Below are 16,703 nucleotides of genomic sequence, written 5' to 3'. Positions count from 1 at the left end.
GGAAAGACAGTGAGAGATAGAAACAGGAAGTCCAGATTGAGAAAGAAAACACTGACATGTTGTAAAACTCACTTACTTCCTTGTGCATGAGATTTGTAAATCTTTAATCTCTGCTGTGACAAATAACAGTCAGGAGGTGTTTTCTGAAGTCTCTGGAGGCTGGCCGTTTGACACTGACAGAAGATTTACACATGAACTGACAAGCTGACATCACATTCATCTTCAGCTCTCTTGGCACCCACAGCAAATGGATGAAACTGTCTCTGTTACATCAAATTGTCTGCTTGCTGTTGCTTAAGGAATATTGACATTCACTGTATGATTGATAGTACGAGGAAGTTGGTAAGTATCTGCAATAATTTTCTCATGCCAAACTCTGCAAGGAGAAAATAGCTTAAAATAGTTGTTTCAGTATTATTTTTCAGAATAAACCCAATATTATCATCTTGTGTAAAAAACAACTTTTCAAATAGATTTGCAGGTTTTTCTGACTAAAGCAGTCGTTTACGTAGTTTTGGTAAGTATGTATGCATGCATTCCTAATTTTTCTCTTTTGCGTCTCCCTTTAATTTTAAAAGGTGTTTAAAAACATTAGGGAAGTGCTTTGAAACTTATACTTCTGCTAATATTACATCAAAGAAACATCAAGTTCAGCGTAAAAAAATCTTTAAGCTCTTTTTTCCCCATGAACCTTTAAAATTTTTATGTTGAAGCATCTTTTTTTATTTGTTTGCTTATTTATTGATTTTTTAAAATTGGTTGCATATTTATTTACTTATTGTGTTTATCTTGAATTTTTCAGGGCCAAAAAATATTACGAGGAAAAAAGTTTGGGGAAAATGTGAGTTTATGTTTCATAGTAAATCTAAAAGTCATTTTTGTAATATCAATTAACGTACATACTGTATAACTTTAACTCTCTCTTTATATCTCTCTTTATATCTCTCTTTATATCTATCTATCTATCTATCTATCTATCTATCTATCTATCTATCTATCTATCTATCTATCTATCTATCTATCTATCTATCTTTCTGTGTTTCTCTAAAGCACTTTGTCAGACATGATCATGAACAACACTGCAAATCAAACTGGCCTGCCGGAGGGCTTCAGAATTGCTCTTCTGGTCTTATACATATTTATCTTTCTTGCTGGGACTCTGAATGTTGTACTGATGTCCTGTATGCTACAGTCTCAAAGACGCCTCTCCTTCACCAAAGTGTCTGTGATCAACCTTATAGCAGTGCACTCCTTTTTTCTTCTCACGCTGCCTTTTCGCATTTACTATTATGCTGCTGATAAAAACTGGATTCTGGGCATGTATTTCTGCAAAATTGTCAGTCTTATGATCCATGCCCACATGTACCTTGCATTCATCTTCTATGCCTTACTTCTAATTGTGCGTTATGTGGAGCACTCGGATCAGCGACACAAGCTAGAGTTTCATCGCATCCTTCACGCCACAATTGCAAGCGCAACTGTCTGGTGCATCATATTTGGCTCTATGTTCCCAGCAACCATTTCTAACTACGGAATGACGCAGAATGATTCGACTCAGTGCTTTCATTTCGGTCAGGCTCTCATGCAGCCTAGTGTGAAGACATTAAACTATGTTATTTGTACTCTAGTAATGCTGGTTTGGAGTGTGCTAGCATTTTTCCAGGTTTATTTTCTACTCTATGTGAGTAAGACATTTGGAAAGGCCACATGTCAGCGTCAGGAATTCTGGGCACAACTGAAAAACGTTGTCTTCCTATTGGTGATGTTTTTTTGTTTTGTGCCCTATCAAGGATTCAGATTATATTATGTGAGTGAATATGGCAAGACTAAAGGAATTCATCATATAAATGAAATATTTCTTGCTGTCACTGGTTTCAGCTGCTTTGATATGATTGTTTTTGCTGGTAGAGATGTATGCAAACTTATAAATTCAAGGGCATGGTTTCACTGTTTATAGCGTCTATGTTTTATATTGTTTTTGATATAGTGAAAATTTTCCATTTTGGTTTTCAAATGTTTTTCCATTTTTTTAAACTCAAAACAATTGTTCTGTATGACAGGATGTTTGCAAATAAGCCAATATTTTATTGTCTATAATGAAATTTGCATTAAATGATTGACAGTATCTACATGGGATGGATTTATATGTATACTGTATATGTATGTATGATCAAAGAAAATGTTTCCAAATTTATTAAGTGTAGACATAACATGCACAGATAGTACAAATATGTTTCAATTTGCTAGGAACATTATTTCAAAATGCATATGTTTATTTCTGCAATGACTTTATCTGTGTGCTTATGAACTATTTTTTAATTATTATTTTGGTCTGGAAATAAACTGTCAAACCACCACTGATGCAGCCAATTTAACGTCTGATAAGGTGTGGGTGTGAGTTCCTCATAACAGTACATCAGTCACGTTTACCACAGACATATCACTGCTAACTGAAAGACCTTTTAAGGTGTTGCAAAAAAAAGCTAAGAAGAAAAAAACTGTGGATAGGGTTTCTTCTGTTTATACTCGCATCTGTTTCTTCTGTTTATACTAATTTCTGCAAATGGAGAATTCCTTTTTGCATTTGAGCACCCTCTAGAGGCGTCGAAACGCTTGCATGAGTGTTATTATACATTCTAAACTGGCTTTTAAAAAACTTGTGACATAATTACTTTATTTCAGAACTGCTTCTTGCTAACAATAGCCTGTTAGGTTATGCACTTCTGATAGGATAAACACTTGTCGTGCGACTAAAATTATATCTCTGCACTGGTACGTTGAACACTTGGTGAACCCAGAAGCCACTTCCAGTAAACTGCGACTAATTATATACTCTACTGTAATACCATAAAAACATCATGTGGGACCAATCAGCACCCGCCATAAACTGCTAAACCAGTAACCCCAGTGATAGGGTTTTTTGTTTAGGTTTACACCCAAGTGGTCAACGAAAATATTTTTTTCTTGTTTGATCATAAAAGCCTGTGCAACATGACGTTAATTAATGTAAAAGAAACTGCAACATGCCCATTGCTTTAGAGATTTTTTTTTTATAATATGCAGAAAATGTTAGTGCTCCCTTAAGTATAACTTACAACTGAAATACCTGTCTTGTGATATCACTGGCTGTAATAAATGTAGACTTGAGAACAGATCTATTCTGCTTGACAGGTGGTCTTTTATATATATATATATATATATATATATATATATATATATATATATATATATATATATATATATATATATATATATAAAATTGGTGCTATTTTTAGAAAAACCTGATATTCTATATTGTCCAGCATACAATGAAATTGATGTATGAAGCTGTTTAATAAACAGTGATTATGAAAGGTTTGGGCTGCAATGCACCTGGCAATGTAGTTTTTTCTAAGCTAATGTGCTTCATTGCAGATATTAAACAGTTTATCTTTTTTAATTTCACTTAAAAAAAACAACCCCCCCATTCATCTCTCCTGTCAAAATATGATATAGTGGAAGATGCTGTATGCATGTGTACAATATTGCTTGGAGGACTAATTATATCACATTTTATTATGCACTGAAATTACTTAAAATGTGTTGCAAAATGTATTCTTGTGACTAGCAATGGGAAACTCCTTCTATATGACATATTCAGTAAATGCTGCTGTTTGTCACAATGTTTTAGCTCAATTCTAGCTTTTTATTTATTAAATATGTTTGTTGTATAGGCCATTTGAGATCTGTACTTATCTAAAAAAATGTATTGTGTTGTCAGTGTAGCTGTTTTTGTTAGTTGCTGGATGTGTAGCTAAATACTTTTGAAGTTTAGATTTACTGTATCTTCGTCAAATTATTGCAAAAAGTATTTAACTATAATTACTTATCATGGAAGTGGTGCCAGTTCTAGTCTGGTGGACCTTTTTTATTTACTATAAAGTCACTGCTATAGTTTGGATTCTGATTCTGATTGTGTGTCTGACCCCAAAAACGCTTTATCTTCAGATGGTGAATTATAAAGGAATGGGAGTTAATAGGGAAATAAGTCTGCGCCTTTTCATCCTCTAATCTTTTACTCAATGCCACTGGAGTGAATGAACGCTTGTGTCCGCGCTCCATAGCGGAAGTCCGCCCTCCAGACACACTGTCTCTCTGTGTTGCTTTGGCTGATGGCTGGCAGAAATGGGATTAACAGTGTTTTCATACAATGGTGCCTCTCACATGACATCATGCTGACATTTTAGTCTGCACTGAATACCTTTACAGACAAAGGCAGCAGCAATCTAAACTGATCAAACTGAAAATGTCCTTTATCTGATTGTCCATTTCCTTCGTTAACTCACCATGCCTGAAAAGAGAAACCATCATCCCATCACGATTCATGTTTTTCACAAATATTCTAATCCACAAATTTTGTTTCTTAAAAATATCTCTTAAAAAATTTGTGTACGTTAGCCTCAGACAGCATGTCCACCGACCAACTATATTCTGTTAAATGACTGGCTGAAAAGCACTTTCTGGATCTGGCAAGCTGTAATCTGATTGGCTGACTGATTAGCTGCTAGCCAAATGTGTGTGTGTGTGTGTAAATATTTGTTTAATTTGAATGCTGTAACTGCACTTTGAAACAATATGTGTGTACACAATGCAAAAAAATTGCTGCCTTCACATGTTGAACTACAAAAATATAGATTACTGTCTTGGAAATTGACTAAATCCCTAAATTTGTTGATTTATCCTCTTAAAAAATTGGTACAGAATAAGGTTTCAACAGCAAATTGTTGGTATAATAAAATACATTTCTGTTACAGTCACATAGACAAAGTTCTGGCACAAAATCCTAGATGGCGCAGTCCGATATATCTAACTGAAATATAATATAATAACATCATTATCACCTCACAGCTGATTGATTTTTTATGTATCAGTAGCCAATGAACTCGCTGCTCAACATTCAATTACTAGAATTTGCTGAAGCAGTAGCAGTGCACTTTAGTAACCCTCCCCTTCCCCCAGCTCCACCTGCATAGATCTGCTATGGGGTGATCATGTGGGGGTTTCTTATATATGTTGTATGTGCAGCAGCAATATTTCTTGCATGCTCACAGTAGCATGTTGTAGCATGTTATAGATGGATTGGCAGTAGCAAGTCTCTGTACTATTCTGCCAAGACCAAACACATTAAAGGGTTACTCTGCCTGGAAAAAAAAATTTCATACAAAAACTTTTACCGTAGCTTCATAACGTTAGGGTTGGACCACTGATGGCAGATGGAGCTTTCAGGCGACGTCTTTCAAACCTTTCTGCACCTTTCTGCACCTTGACAGTGGTAATTGTTCAGCGGTCAGTGAGACTCCCGGTTCGATCCAAAATATATTAAATTGTGTTCGAAGACGATTTAAGCTTTTACAGGTTTGGAATGACATGGGGGTAAGTGATCCATGACAAAATTCTCATTTTGGGGTGTTATCACAGAGTAGTATATATATATATATATATATATATATATATATATATATATATATATATATATATATATATATATATATATATATATATATATATATATATATAGGGTTTTTTATGTCTGGCTATTCTGTTTGACCAAAAAGGAATGTGGCACACCCCTAATAGACTTTCGGATCTTCCTAAAACCTCGCAAAGTAAAAATTAAACTGCAACGTGTGGACCAAATTTTACAATTACGTCGCTTGCCATGAGTCTGACACCGTCTCTCCAACAGAAGCAGGGGTGCGATTTTAAAAGTGAGCGCGAGATGTCGCTGCGGGACGCGTCGTCATCACTGCAGCAAGGTGCTCGGATGGGGATGGTCCAGCAGGGAAGAGGAGGAGAGAGAGGGAGAAAGCAGGCGCTGCTGCTGCTGCTGCTGCTGCTGCTGTGTCCGTGGCTACCCACCGCAGTTTTCCGGTTTCCTTCTATCCTCGCGGTTTTCCTTGGATACCTAGCGGATGCTATCCTTTCCTCGACACGCGAGCATCTCTTCTGCTTTCAATGCCAGTCGTCGGGAATGATTTCCGTGTGTCGCTCGCTGTGAACAGTCGGCATTAATCGGGGAGGGGAAGCGAGAAGAGCGTTCTTCCTCTGGACATTATTCGGTAAGCGCAATGTCATTCCAGTTGCATTTCCAGCTGTCACATTCCCCACCTACAACCACGATATCTGCCAAGAAAACGCTCAAAACAGTTGCGAAACCCCCGGCACGCGTATTAACAGCGCATGTTAGGTGTTTGTTAGCATGTGGACGCCGCTGGTTTTGCGTTGAGGGATTTTTATCGCGTTTAATGCTCGTATTCAGAGGGCTGTGAGCGCAGGCTGGGAACTGAAAATGGAATCCATTAGAGCATCATTCTCCATCCAAGACGGATGGGAGGGGGAGCGCGAGCGCAGAAAACCTATTACTTCCCTATTGACCTAAATTTCAATGATGTATTTATAAGATTACACTAGTCCACGGACATGACCGCTGCTTCTTTGTCTAGTTTGACAGCATGTTCCTGTCAACGGCTTTGCTCGTAAAGCGCCGTTTTCACCAATGTCCATTCATTTTGAATTCTTGATTTACTGGTTCGTGTAACCTCGTTTTTTTTCTAGCATTACGGCTGAAAATTAGCACATTTGACATTATCACGTGGCTAAATCCTGTGCGAGACATTGTTTAAACAGATGTTGAGTATGGGAGATGAATAAAGCCTGTTAGTTTAGGTGTGTTGATGAGGAAATGGGAGGGCTGTATGTGGCTAGACTGACCGCCTCTCTCTGCACTTGCTTAGATGAGGCCGTCTTTAAAAAGAATAAACAATAATTCAGCCGGTATAGTAACTATTAGGCCCTCACCATGTATGTGTTTATTCATTTCTAGGCTATTTGAATAATGTGTTGTCCTTTCCCACACCTGGCACATTCATGTATATGTTACCCTTATGTGGGCGCTCATTAATGCATAAGCAGCTGATGTAAATTATGATATTTATGATTTTTATTTTGTTGCATTTATCGATAAACGTGTGGTTTAAAAACCTAGCCACTGCGGTCGCTATAATTTTACTGTAAAAAATATGATAGTGTAAGGGGTGCAAACTTTACAGGATGACATTCTGGTGTGTTATTTTACAGGTGTTATTTTATATTTAAATAAGATTGAAAAATGTGCACAATTCAGGGAAACCCCCTTTCCCCATACAGTAAACGGCTGGTGATATATTTTACATATAAAAAAGAGCTAAATTTGAAAAATAGTTTACAAGAATTTACAGTTTACAGTGTGGATAAGTTAGCAGTTATTCTGTTTTTTTAGCAACAAGAAGAGATGAGGTGTTGCTGCAAAGGCTGATTTACTGATACATTAATGCAGAAAAGTACTTTTTTACAGAATAAAAAAATGAAAAGAGATATCATGCAACAGAGAGAGAGAGAGAGAGAGAGAGAGAGAGAGAGAGAATATTGATCGTTCAGGGGATTAGACATTCTCAGGTTGATCATAAATTATACATTACATATGGAATTTTTTTCTTCTTTTTTGTGCAGAAAGGTTTCAGCAGACCTGGCCCTGGTATTCAACATTTTAATGTGCTGATGCACCCACACTAAGAGCATGCTCTCAGAGAGCAACAGTGCATGACTGTGAAATATTGTATGCATACTGGTATTAACCTGCTAGCTACCATGTATGGCTGCATAGAATTTAGAATGGAGGAGCTGTGTATGCATTTTGTAACAGGTCATGTACACTAAAAAACCTCATAGAGGTATCTCACAGAATAACAGAATGAGCGGTTCTCCTATTAATATTATTTGCAATATACAATCAAAATAAGTGCAAATTGCATTCAAAAGACCCATTCTAAATGTTAAATATTGCATGTACAAATATATTCAATGCAAATATATAACGGTTATGATCTGACGTTCTTAGTGGGATTTCAAATTCAGAATAATGGATAGCTTAAAACTTGGCGCGAAGACATTAAAATGTGCACAAGCAGAGTGCTGGTATTATTATTAATTATTAAAATGGTGGGGCACATGGAACGCATTAGTACTTATAATAGGCATTTTACTAACAATTAGTTTTTTTCTTGTCATTATCCGAAAGCCATTAGCGTTAGGTTTTTAGCTTTCTTCTGTTTGGTTATTGCTAGCCTATAGTGGTAGTCTTTTACATGCTTTTTTATATTTTTTAAATATTTTAATTCTAAATATGAATTTTTTTTTGTTTAATAAAAAAAAGTGACTTATATTTAGATATGCATTTTTTAATACATTTTTTAAAGTAATTTTTTAAGGTAATAACTGCTTTGTAATAAGGTATGCTCATGCTCATGCAGTGTTCAGCATTCTGCTCTGGAGAAACTAATAGACCTATTGATAAATATCAGACTTGACTCCGGCCACTTGGTATGGACTGTCTCAGTCTCCTAGCTATTCTGATAATGGCCCCAGAGATAAAGCTGGTGATGACACAGACGCTTGCCATTGTTGTCATCTGAGCTGACACTCACAGCTGATATGTAGTTATACCTGTCATACAGGAGGATATGAAAGCACAGTCTTTTATATTTTTATGATTGTCCTTAAGGAAATCTGCCAAGTAGTGACCTAGAATTTGATAAATCTTTCATGGCTTGATGTGTACATTTTATTTGTAGCTTGATGTGCCAACACGATAGTAGTTAACCTCAAAGGATGTGAAAGAGAAAGGATTACGTATGACGTGAACATGATTATTATTAACTTGTCCTCTCATATTTGAAGATCAATATTTATTATCGGCTTAAGGGAGGCACTGTAAAATATGGCAGTCAACAAAATACTATAGTCCAAATTTTACTGTGAAATCAATGCAGACTAGCACATTTGCCATCATAACACTGGAAATTACATATTACAGTAACACTTTATAATCAGTTTTAAAATGTTTAATGTTTAATGTTTAATGTTAAATTCAACAGTTTAAGTACTGTATTGCATGCTGGTTATCAAACTGTTTTGTTTAAAGTTGTAAATTTAAAATATTTAGCCATTACGTGGCTTTCTGAAATTCTTGATTCTTCTACTACATTCACATCTTATATCACACCATGCCATCTTGCTTCACAGTTATTGATTGTCATGAGAAAAGGACCTTAGAGGACTTTAGTATTGAGTTAATGATAAAGTAATATTGTTGCATTGTCTGTCTTGTGGTTAGACCAGCTGTTTCATATGTTCTAGTAAATCATTTTTTATCTAGTGAAAGCTTTAAGATCATTTACAGGTACGATTGCAATATCAACAAATTAATTTATTCACTTTGTAGTTGTCTTTGTTTATTTTGCAGAACCTTTCAGATATGATCTTGAAATCGAATAGCCTTCTGCTAATTTCCTATGTGCGTTAAGTTGTGTTATTGTTATTGGGCAGCGTCTTTTCCCAGCATTGCCTTGTACACAGATCAAGTGCTTGAGTGAGCGATCTTTCCTCAACTTCATTTAGCCAGTGTACCATGGAAACATCTTCTTATGTGCACGGCCAATGCACCGGGGAGCTGCCTTGCTTATGCACACGCTGTCAGTGCTCCAGAAAAGACTTGATAGGAGGGCAGAAATACATTCCTACCTGACTGCCTGGATTATACAGACCTGGAGTGAGGAGAGACAAGCTGTGCTCACTGAGCATTTGCACTTGTGATTAAGGAATCCACTGACACATGAAATATGAAATATGAGAGACAGCAGGGCCCTTGCTATCTATTTTTAGATTTGCCAACCAAAATAAATTCAAAAGGAAGGTTAGTGTTGTTTTTGCACATTCCATTGTATTTTGTGTGTGTGTGTGTGTGCAGAAAATGGTTTAAAGTTCCCAACTTTTTAAATGGAATAGTTTCAAACATCTTGAATGCGCTGGATGAGAACAGTGATTAATGCAATATCGGTTTATCTGAATGATCATTTTAGTGTATTTTCAGGGGTTTATCTTGACGTCGAATGACCGCTGAATATGGTGCTATTATCACAAGCTGGGCCATGAACTTGCTTGTGCGAACAGTGTCATACTCTCTTTGCCACTATGCTGCTGTATCTTATTATTATTAGATGGAATGCTTAATTCTGATTGATCAATTGTGGCATTCAATCCGCAATTGCTTTTGTTATTGTTGCTGTGCAAATGGACATTTGTCTGGATCGTTGTCACAGGCAACTGATTTTCTACATAACTGTTCTAGTTTCATGTCATTTGCAGCACAATGTTGCTTTTTACTCTTATATAATAAAATTATTTAATGTAAATCACTATTCCATATCAAATAAATGCATAAATGGATAAGCAGCCATTAGGCAAAGTGTAGTTATACCTCAATACTTACAGTACAACAAGTTTACTACACTCTTATATATATTTTCGACTAGAGAGAGAGAGAGAGAGAGAGAGTAGTTTGTTGTCTGTCATTGTTACTTAAGATATTTTTATATTTCTGTTCTATGTGTAAAATATGAAAATATCTTAGGTTGACCATAGAATTTAATTTAGGCCACACACACACACACACACAAAAAATATCCCGTTAACTTCAGGATGGAACCCGAAGTGCAAAAGTACAATTTCTTCTTACCCCCCCAAATAATATTCATTTATCTCATGGAAACTAAAGGGTTAGTTCACCCAAAATGAAAATTAGACTTCTCACCCTTTAAGCATTCTAGGGTTGTATGTGGTTTTCTTTCTTTAGACAAATCCAGTCTGAGTTATTTAAAAAATTCCTGGTCCCTCAAAGCCTTTCAGTTGGGACTAAGCAGGTGTTTGTTGTCGACAGTTCAGAAGACGTGAAATAAAGAGCACACAATCATAATAAAATGTGTCTCACAAGGCGCCGGGGTGTAAAAAAAATCCATTAATTTTTGCAAGAGAAACCCATATTTCAAATGTAATAAAAAATTTGCTCTCACTTTTGCTTATTATATTAAGCAGAAGATGTGCAGGCAGATGTCGTAGGATGTATGCGTCACACATGCCCCTTGGAAATGCAGGAGAAATCAAAGATTCCTTACTTTAGCAAAGGAAAACTAGACTACGTATGTTTTGTTCTATCTCAGAGGTCTTACGTCAAACAGCAAAACAGTAAAACACAGGCTAATTAAAATTTTTGGCTGAACTAACCCTCACCCCTGTACTTTCTTATACCTAGAATAATACTTATGAGCCCAAACTGATGTTGCAGTTCTCATATACCTATTACGAGAGGTTATATTAGTTTTGGAAAGAATTAAAACATTTTGTTCAGGTTTATTTTTCGCATCTCTCAAAAAAGACAATTGAACTATTTTGTATTATTGAGAGGTCGCAGTGCTCTTGCCATTGTTTGACCCGTAGGGGTCCTCTTTGGCACCGCTCAGTGGCCAATTATAGAGGGTCCCAGCATGTCGGGGAACTTATTACGAAACAAACAAGTGAGTGTTGCAATTAGCTTTACATAAACAAACACCAAATGGGCTGACATGACACATTAATGTTGGCAAGGATATAGATATCCGTTTGATTCACTTTCTTCATCCTTAAGGAGTAACACACTGCTTTTGTCTTGGAGAACTCAGTGGGTGTATTAAATTTCCACTGCTGTTTTTGTACATAGATAACACTAGTAAACACAGCTTTCAGCAATGTCAACTCTCTCCAGCAGCAAAGTCATTAATCCCATACTAGGTCAGGGCTCTTACTGAGCCAGCCGTTTCCACCCAGAGCTACACAGGCATGGCAGCAATGTCCTCACGCCACGCTTGAAAAACCCAAGCCTTATACTGATATCCCATGATGCATTTTCCAGGCGTACTGCAGAATTGTAAATATATGTTTTCTGTCATTTCCCCGACACACCACAAATCATCAGCAGTTTCTTTCATGACAGTCGAAGGTTGACGACAGATTTGAAAAGTTAATCATGCAGTGATGTGTAAACAAACATTTTTTTATGAGCAAGTTAAAAAAGAACTGAACCTGTGCTTTTCCAACCAGAGACTGAAACGGACGCAAAAGGGATAACTGTTTCAATTATAGTTCTTAATGCGAATAGGCTTTACCTTTTATATGCTGTTGTGTACTTCTATTTAACGAAAATAAAGAGGGCGAGAGGTGGCCATTGAAAAAATAAAATGCAATCAAACGTTACCACCAGAGACTATAGAGAAGAAAAAGCCCTAATAAGCAGTAGGGCCTGTTTGATCACAGCAAGCCTCACATAATTACTCTTTATCATCGATGTCACGCTCAGCTGTCCTTTGAGAACATGATCCGAGGAGCATTTTAATTGCCTCACATTTGCGCTGCTTCTCAATGTATCATTGACATTTTGGGCAAGGAGACATGTCTTGAAAAACTATACAATCTCCACCAAGACTTTTGCTGATAGTTAATTAGCTCTTGAATGTCATGTGAGTGAGGGCATAACCAAATTTAGTACTTTTTTTACTTGTCACTCACTCTTATGTATTGCGAAATTACCTATATACTACATGCATCACTCAATTCTAGTCCACTAAAAATGTTTACAGGTACAGCAAATACACGGTTAAATTAATATACCGATTGCGATATAAAAGACACATTATCTCCAGTCCCATTTTGGTGCTTTGTGCAGGAGCGCATAACGTCATCTCCCAGTGTGCCAGCCTTACAGAAAAAGAGATTAGTTTCCTTTAAGACCTTATTGAACATTTTAATCTTGCAGTGTGCTCTGAATTTTATTGCTGTTTCATTCCCAACGTTGTCAGTCGTGTGTCGAGACAATAAATAAACAAATCTGTCCTCAGTCAGAATACCAAGGACTGATTAATGTCTGCGTGATTAATGAAGCTGTAAAAATATTTGTTTTCCTTCATCTTCCTATCCCCCGACATGTAAGTTATATAACTAATATACTTTGTAATAATTAGAAATTAGTTTTAATGATTTCGCACGATAAATATTTATATTCCAAATGCTAGTTTTTAATGTATCGCCCTCATTTCTCTGTCTCATTAATTCCAATAGCTAATCAAGTCTGATTTTACACTGGAAATGCTGTTGGGTGTGTGAAAGTGTGTGAATGTGGGTGTGACTGTAAACAAAATATGTGCCTTTTGTTTGTGCATTTCGATACTTTAGAATCACGAGGGATCACATGACTAATCTGGGATTGCAGATGTGATTTCTTCCAATGGCAGCATCATCTGAACACCTTCATGTCCTCTGGGTGTAGGTAGATCTGTTTTTCTGGAACATCTGGTGTTTCACTGGGTGATCAGATCTTGGGAAGTCTTCTGAATCGTGCAAAAAAACCTGGGGAACGTCCGAGGGGAGTAAACCGTTGTCAAAAGCATATGGCCATTGTCTTAATGGGATATAATAGGGATGAAAATGCAAAAGCAAGGCAGCTGTCTCGAATGAGATGTTTAATATAGAAAACAGGTTGTGAGATTGCATAGTGTAAAGCGTAAAACAAATTTGATTGCTTAAAATCGGATCAGATGTTGAATGAGCGTCTCTAGTCCTGATTTCTGGGGTTTGTCTTTGTAGAAATTTTTGCTATGAGTTGTAGCCTATTATACAGGAGTAATTAAGGAGTAATTTCATTGGGTGCAATCGCGAGACTCTTACATCATTGTATATGAACCTACACATTCAGCAAACACATACAATGAAATTAAAATCTGTATAATCAATGCTGGAGGTTTGTTTTGTATGATTTTTATCAGAAGCGTATGTTCATGCAGATCCAATTAGAAATATCAGCCTAGTGGTTTGCTGCACAAAACCACCTTGAATCATCAGCGCAAAGCATCTTGAGTAGAATTAGTTTCCGTGTGCCGCATCACCGATATGATCAACTGTAAGCCTCACGGTTGCCTTCTTGGTGAGAGACTGTCATAATGGATTGATATCTCTATGGAAACGGGAGCCTGTTAGCGGGCTCAAGCATGATGTCATAGACAAATTAGGCATTCAGACATGTGTGGCTGAGCCCAGATAGAGAGCTTCTGCTTTGTTGCAGAGCTTTCAGTGACATTAATTACGAACATTTCACAAATTTGATCAATTTATGTCAATTCCTCCTTTTCAGCTATTTGATATCTGCAGCTACGCCAGAATGGAAAAGCTTAAAATGTCTATATTCATCTCGGTGATTTCAGACAAAAGTCAGCGGGGAAGCACAATCAAGTAAGGCTGCATCATTCCAAAAATGTAGCTTTTGTCACTTTAAATGAAAAAACGCCACTGAGGAAATGAAATGGGATATAACCGCTTGTTGGCAACAATGGCTCTGGCTCTTCCACTGTTCAATTTGTTTAGTGTTTGACAATGAAATTGAGGTTGTGTTACGGGACTCTCCTGTATATCGTCTTGAGCCAATCTGACAGGTAAAGTCAGGGGCCATTGTGCGAGGCGTTTTAGTAAAATTACAGTAAATATTCACTGAGCAGCGCAGGTCTGTTTCTAAGGTAACTGTGGCCTTGGAATGATTGTAGCGATCATGTGACGCCATACAATTAGGCTTTTTTTTGCTTATTTCTAACTAATGCCTTTTCTTTTCTTCCTTTTTCCACTAAACACACTGCTTCTTATGCCAGTTAGCTTCTCTATGGTCTATTCAGTATGTTAAGATTTTTGCCATTTGCCTTTTATATGTAATATGAGTCAGAAACCTACATATTTGTTTTGAATTAACTCCTCTAGTTGATGTATTGTGCTTACATGGCACTGCCAATTCTTAGTGCGCAATCCAGTTCCAGAAAGCCTTTATATGTTTTGTCATGAGAAGTTCTCTAAGTATGCTGAATGAAATGTACATTTTTGATATTCTAAGACTCCACTTCAAAGTAAGTCAACAGTGTGGTTGATTTTAATGATATATGCCTTGCATGCAAGCTGATTATGATAGAAATTGCATGAATATTACATGATTATTCTGTATAATGATATAAAAGGAGATATTTACTTTTTCCTTTGAAAATGTTGGCAGGGCAAGTCAATGGTGAAGTGGTGTTTACTTGGAATATTGAACATTCAGGTTTGGTTTAGTGATTATTGTATGCAGATAATTTCCCATAGCAAAACATGAAAAGGTTTGCTGGGACTGCAGAGTATTTTACAAACACTACTTTTAAAAAGTTTGAGGTCTGCAAGATTTACAGTTAAAACAGTAATCTCATGAAACATTTTCACAATTTTAAATAGTTGCTTTCTATTTTAGTATTATTAAATGCAGTTTAGCGTAGGTTATTCATTTAATATCAAAGCTTAGTTTTATAAAGCCATTAAACTAATATTCAGTGTCTCATGACCCTTTTTTTATTACATTTTTACATTCCCAACAACAAATAAGAAGCCTATTACTAGGTTTTTAGTTGCAACAATAGCCTACATTGGCTACTTGTAGACAGTATCAATCATAAACCAGCTTTCAGCGAAGGTAAAGACCAAATGTAAAAAATTATAGCATACAGTACAAATTCATTTGTGTTGATATTCAAAATTCAGCCCACTATAAGTAATGGTTAATAATTTGCAAAGTAATTTAAAAAACGTTACAGACCAAATGTTATAAAAGCATAAAAGTTATAAAAGTATAAAAGCATTGTTTGTTTGTGTTTCATTTTATTAAAACACAACAATGCCATGCAACACATGTCTTCCAGCCATCCGTGGAGTGATATTTTTTTTTTGTTTTTTGTTTTATTTTTTATAATCATGATTTATTTATGATATCAGGATACCATTAATCAGAGGCAGATGGATGACTAAGATTATTGTCAAAAAAATGTAATCCATCTGAACCCACACGCTCCAGCAGCTGGGACTGGCATTTGTTGATGCTCTGGTCTGTTTTGCTTGATCTGACTGGTAATAAGTCATCGGTTTGACCTATGAAAAAGCATCAGCATCAGGTTACCAAATCTGATGAATAAATTTAGTATTTATCAATACTTTTCTCATTTCACCTGCGACTGCTGTTTGTTTTCACGGATCATACTGTTCAGGTTTTTTTCTTCCTACAGAGCAGATGTGTTCACAGTTGTGCCTGATGTGGTTGTGTAAAAAGGCTGTGTGCTGGTCTTCATAAGTACACATTCACATGTGAGCAGCCATTTTCTGTCTGCCCCTGCTGTGTGCGCACTGTTCTCTGGGGAAGCTTTACATTTGGGTGGTTGATTTTGAAGAGTGACCAATTTTGAAGCAATTGCCAAGGAGGAAGCTGAGGGTGAAGACAGTGACCGGAGGGGACCAGAGCATTATAGTGGGGCTTCATTACTCGAAATCCAAGGTTTTGAAAACCCACAAAATCACTTGATGTATTTCAAACTAAAAGTTTTATGCAAACATATTGAGGGGCTTGTTAGGCTTTAGTTACATCACTGCTTGCTAGTTGGTTGCAGGTGCTTTTGGGGCAGTACTCAGTGTAGAGCACTTCTGATTGGATATATATTTATAGGATTATTGCATATGTCAGAATTTAGTGGGTGTTATTTAGTGTATATATATGAATGATTTCTGAAGACTGATTTAGGGATCATGTGACACTGAAGACTGACGTAAATTAAACAGGAATAAATTAACTCAAAACGTTTTATTTAATTTCATTTTTTTAACTTATTTTTTATCAAATATAGGTATGCTTTTTTGAGTCTTTTTTCAAAAACATAAAAATTTTTTACTTTTGAATGGTAGTGTATGTATATTTTCTAAAAGTGAAA

At 36.3% G+C, this 16,703-nt stretch overlaps 2 protein-coding genes across 6 annotated transcripts in view; both read left to right on the top strand.

The window, feature by feature from the left end:
• Positions 1-101: 101 nt before the first annotated feature.
• Positions 102-3,052, top strand: LOC122357171 (probable G-protein coupled receptor 141). The gene is made up of 4 exons (XM_043256445.1): positions 102-342; positions 474-517; positions 803-841; positions 1,051-3,052. The coding sequence occupies exon 4, from the start codon at positions 1,064-1,066 to the stop codon at positions 1,955-1,957; it is 894 nt and encodes a 297-aa protein (XP_043112380.1). The 5' UTR covers positions 102-342; positions 474-517; positions 803-841; positions 1,051-1,063; the 3' UTR covers positions 1,958-3,052.
• A 2,754-nt stretch (positions 3,053-5,806) lies between these two features.
• ctnnd2b (catenin (cadherin-associated protein), delta 2b) overlaps positions 5,807-16,703 on the top strand; it is a 67,670-nt gene continuing 56,773 nt past the window's right edge. For 3 of the 5 annotated variants that reach the window (XM_043221593.1, XM_043221582.1, XM_043221561.1), the window contains exon 1: positions 5,808-6,098. The gene's annotated coding sequence lies outside the window, so the exon portion shown is untranslated. Of the gene's footprint in view, positions 6,099-16,703 lie in introns of all 5 variants that reach the window. The other 2 variants (XM_043221572.1, XM_043221611.1) reach the window with 2 other exon arrangements.

The sequence above is a fragment of the Puntigrus tetrazona genome, chromosome 2, assembly GCF_018831695.1.
Source record: "Puntigrus tetrazona isolate hp1 chromosome 2, ASM1883169v1, whole genome shotgun sequence".
NCBI lineage: Eukaryota > Metazoa > Chordata > Actinopteri > Cypriniformes > Cyprinidae > Puntigrus > Puntigrus tetrazona.
The sequence above is the reverse complement of the archived record's forward strand: the minus strand, read 5'-3'. Positions and strand labels throughout refer to the sequence as shown.